The 3,726-nt window shown below is 35.3% G+C and overlaps 1 protein-coding gene across 1 annotated transcript; it reads left to right on the forward strand.

Annotated features, from left to right (window-relative positions):
- The first annotated feature begins 363 nt into the window (after positions 1 to 363).
- LOC144439989 (uncharacterized) lies at positions 364 to 825 on the forward strand. The gene has a single exon (XM_078129218.1). It carries the CDS (start codon positions 364 to 366, stop codon positions 823 to 825), a length of 462 nt encoding a protein of 153 aa, XP_077985344.1.
- Positions 826 to 3,726: the final 2,901 nt, after the last annotated feature.

The following is a 3,726-nucleotide window of genomic DNA, read 5'->3' on the forward strand; positions in this document are numbered from 1 at the left end:
CTGTGTGTTTCTCGTTCCAATATAAGTAGGCATATTTGACCCTGTGCCAGTCTGTCCCTTATATATCCATATGCATGTCTTCTAAAGTTAATTGTGTAGCATACACAAGGTACTAATTCATATAACATTTAATCAACATGTATCATTGTGTTGACATGCTTTAGACTTCTGTAACCTGTCACGATCTTAACCTCATCTGCAATATACACATGTAGTATTCATTGACCGTTATAACATTTGTATACTGAGCCTGTCCCAATTACCACATCGAAAATGCGTTATTTCAAAACCATTCGTCTTTATGTAATACTATTCATTATGTGCGGTGTGGCTTTCTTGGTATATTTTAGTTTCCAACAAAAAATGACAAAAGTTGTAACCATAACGAAAAGAAAACCAACGTCTATCTACGTTGACGTGGGAGCTAACAGAGGTGACACTGTGCGGTCATTTTATGCAGGTAAATATATTACCAATTCCAATAACAAATTTGTGGTTCTACCACAGAACTTCTACAAACGCAAGGCGAGTAATTGGACAGTGTTCGCTTTTGAAGCCGATCCCATACATACGACGAAACTGAAGGCACTTGAAAAAGAGCACAGTAACCTCAAAATCTACACAGAAACGGCTGCATGGATTAATGCAGACGGCATCACAATTTATCCAGATCGGACAAGTGACAGTAAAGGCTTTTGGGGTACCTCTCTCTCTGATACAAAGAAAGATGTGATCAAAAATGAACCTATACAAGTTGACAGTGTAGACTTGAGTTTGTGGCTGAATGAACACGTCCGACCTGACGACCTTCTCGTTATGAAATGAACATTGAGGGAGCTGAGTTTGAGATACTGGACAAGCTTTTGGATGAGAATTCTTTCTGTTTGATCGATGGTCTTTTTATTTTCTACCACGCAAAGATAGCTTTTCAAGGTAAAAACAAAATGGCAAATGAAATGCCAAAGCGAGTGAGGAAACGGTCAGAACAACCGAACTGTGAAGTACAGATTCTGTTTGAGTCTGAACATTGAAAACAACACACAAAACAACAGCAGCATTTGCAGCAGAAAAGAAAAGAGTACATCAATGGAATACATGGGATCCGATTAATTATCAACACATTTCTGTGCTGTCTGGAATTATTTTACACGAAGAAATAATTTTTCTTGCAAATATTTCATAATAACCACTAGTTACTATATCGAAGCTCGGTGTGATTGTGACTGCTGACAGATTCGCATAGTTACATAGTGCATCGTGATATTTAGAAGTAAAACCAGAAAGAAATTCTAATATGTAGTTGAGTCAGAAAGTCGTATGTTAATTGTGTCTGAATGGTTTAATCGGATCCACTAATTTCGACTTGTTGTGAGCAGTACTGGTAAACGGTATCCACTATTAGACTAAATGAAATATGTTTGATCGCCATGCTACAATTTAGTTAGTCATTTTCTATGAAAATATTTTTACATACATGTTGTATTAAGTAAATGTTATGCCTGACACTTTTAAATGTCACATTTAAACATTGCACATCTCTTCAAAAAACCGTATTCTCAGATAACCATAAAACCAGTGATTCAGAATGTGTCATGAACTTGTAATTACTGTGTTTGGGTTCTGATATGACACTGAGTTTTGACTGCGGAGCTGGGAGCCCCTGTTTCTCCTAGCTTTGGGCTTTAATAAAGTCTATGTTCGAATCATACTCCATACTTCGCCTCATATGCAGTTTAATGTTTTACTACAATACTGGCTGATCCTAAGTTTTGATAAATGTATGACATTTTTGTCTGAGGGGCAAATTGCTTTTGTATACGAATACAGTTTATGTTATTTATAAATAAAATGTGTAAACCATATACATAAAATGATTTAACATGGCGATTGTAAATGATGACTGATGGCGACAAGATCAGATCTGGCATGAACGTGTTAAAATAGGCGCAAATAGAAAGAACTGCAGGTAAAATGAAGAGCAACAATAACATATGAAATATATTCTGAGGGATGAGACACATTTATATATAAACATATTGATAATAAAGAAAAACAAATAAGCCGTGCCGTGTTTAATAGTACAGTGTACAACAATCAAAACTGAGGTATTATCTCAAGTGTTAGTCTAAACACATTTATTCCTGTTTATAGACGATTCATCATTCCACGTGTACTTGTACACATGGTGACCTCTACCACATTTACCATGGTTTCTTCGTTTCCCATTGACAAATAAATTGGCCAATTTTCATCAAATGTATCGTCTGTCGTATTTTCTGGATAAACACAATTATTCTAGCAGTTTATTAATCAAATTCTTATTGACAAACATTTAGTCATTTACAGCTAGAAGATGTCAGATGTGTTGGAGACTCTGTAGACATCATAAATCTATCATGTAACTGTAAATCAAGCTAAGTTTTAACTAGTTCTATATGTTGTAGTGATAAAAATCCTAGCCTCGCCACTTAAGCGGAAGAAAATCCAAAGGATTAATTAAGAAATTCATAATCGAAGACACAGTTCCCTTTTAGTAACAATTGCCATGTTTAATTTAGTGATATTTAGCAATGGCTTATACCATAAACTAATCCATATTAGCATTATTTGTACAAAAACAAAGGGCTTCTCTCATTACAAATACGATTTTCAAAAACAAATATAAGATCCTCATCCCAGTCATTACGCGTGGTAACTTTGGTCACCAGATAAGCTACCTTACCAACATATATGAATGTCGCATTATGCAGATTAATTGGGTTGATGATAATGACTGACCGAATGTTGATATGTTTATAAGGATGCAGGACATCTTTGTGGGTCATCATGGTCGACAAACAATCAATGTACGTTGTCGTACATCATATATTTTAATTCAAACCTCAGTGTCAATGTAAAGGCAATCATTTAGAATATCATATGACTGTAACTTTATTGAATAACGTGATATATTACGTCATCGGGTCACATACAGCATAGTACAAAGAGCTTGCACTTAAAAAGAAGGGAATTGTCCTGTACAAATTTTCAATTTTTTTTCACAGAATTCACAAGGTTATCTCCTCAGTGATGTCAGCTCTATTAACTCCAATTATGTAACTTGTCTACAATGTCTTATTTTAAAGAAATGCAATAAAGTATTCAACATTTTTAATGTAAAATAGTTTATAGGTTCTTTTAACAATCAAAGTAAACAAAATTGCAAAGAAATGTAAAATGGCGATATATCCGAATAACACATGGGCTGTGCACTTCGGTGATTATATCCAGGGTTCATTATGAGTTAACATCGTTCTCCTGCATAAATAGCGCCCTCAACTTCACAGACTGCCTCTATGTTGATGTATACCTGTAAACGTGATAAATTACACATCCACTATTCAAACTCTAGGTATACAGAAGGAAACGATACACAACCAACATGGATACAAGCCAGATTTTACGAAAAACAATTCAATGCATAAGCCACACACACTAATGATAATGGTGTATAGCTGCTATGCCCTTTGCCAAATCTGCTGTCTTTTATAAACGGTCAGAGGTCGCTTGTGAGTGCAAAATGCGCTGTCAACAGTTTAATTGGGGCTTCGCCCTAGTGGTACATATTGGGAATTGAGGCTGATAATACAAAGCAAAAAGTCACAACATTTCATTAGATTACAGACAGTCAAATCCTTGTGTTGAGTTTTAGGTTGCTATCTGTTTTGCCTCAATACGGATTCCAGC

This window comes from Glandiceps talaboti, chromosome 9 (assembly GCF_964340395.1).
Source record: "Glandiceps talaboti chromosome 9, keGlaTala1.1, whole genome shotgun sequence".
Classification (NCBI taxonomy): domain Eukaryota; kingdom Metazoa; phylum Hemichordata; class Enteropneusta; family Spengelidae; genus Glandiceps; species Glandiceps talaboti.

What these genes read in the sequence shown, in the direction of transcription:
- LOC144439989 (XM_078129218.1), top strand. Translation starts at nt 364, where the DNA reads ATGACAAAAGTTGTAACCATAACGAAAAGAAAACCAACGTCTATCTAC.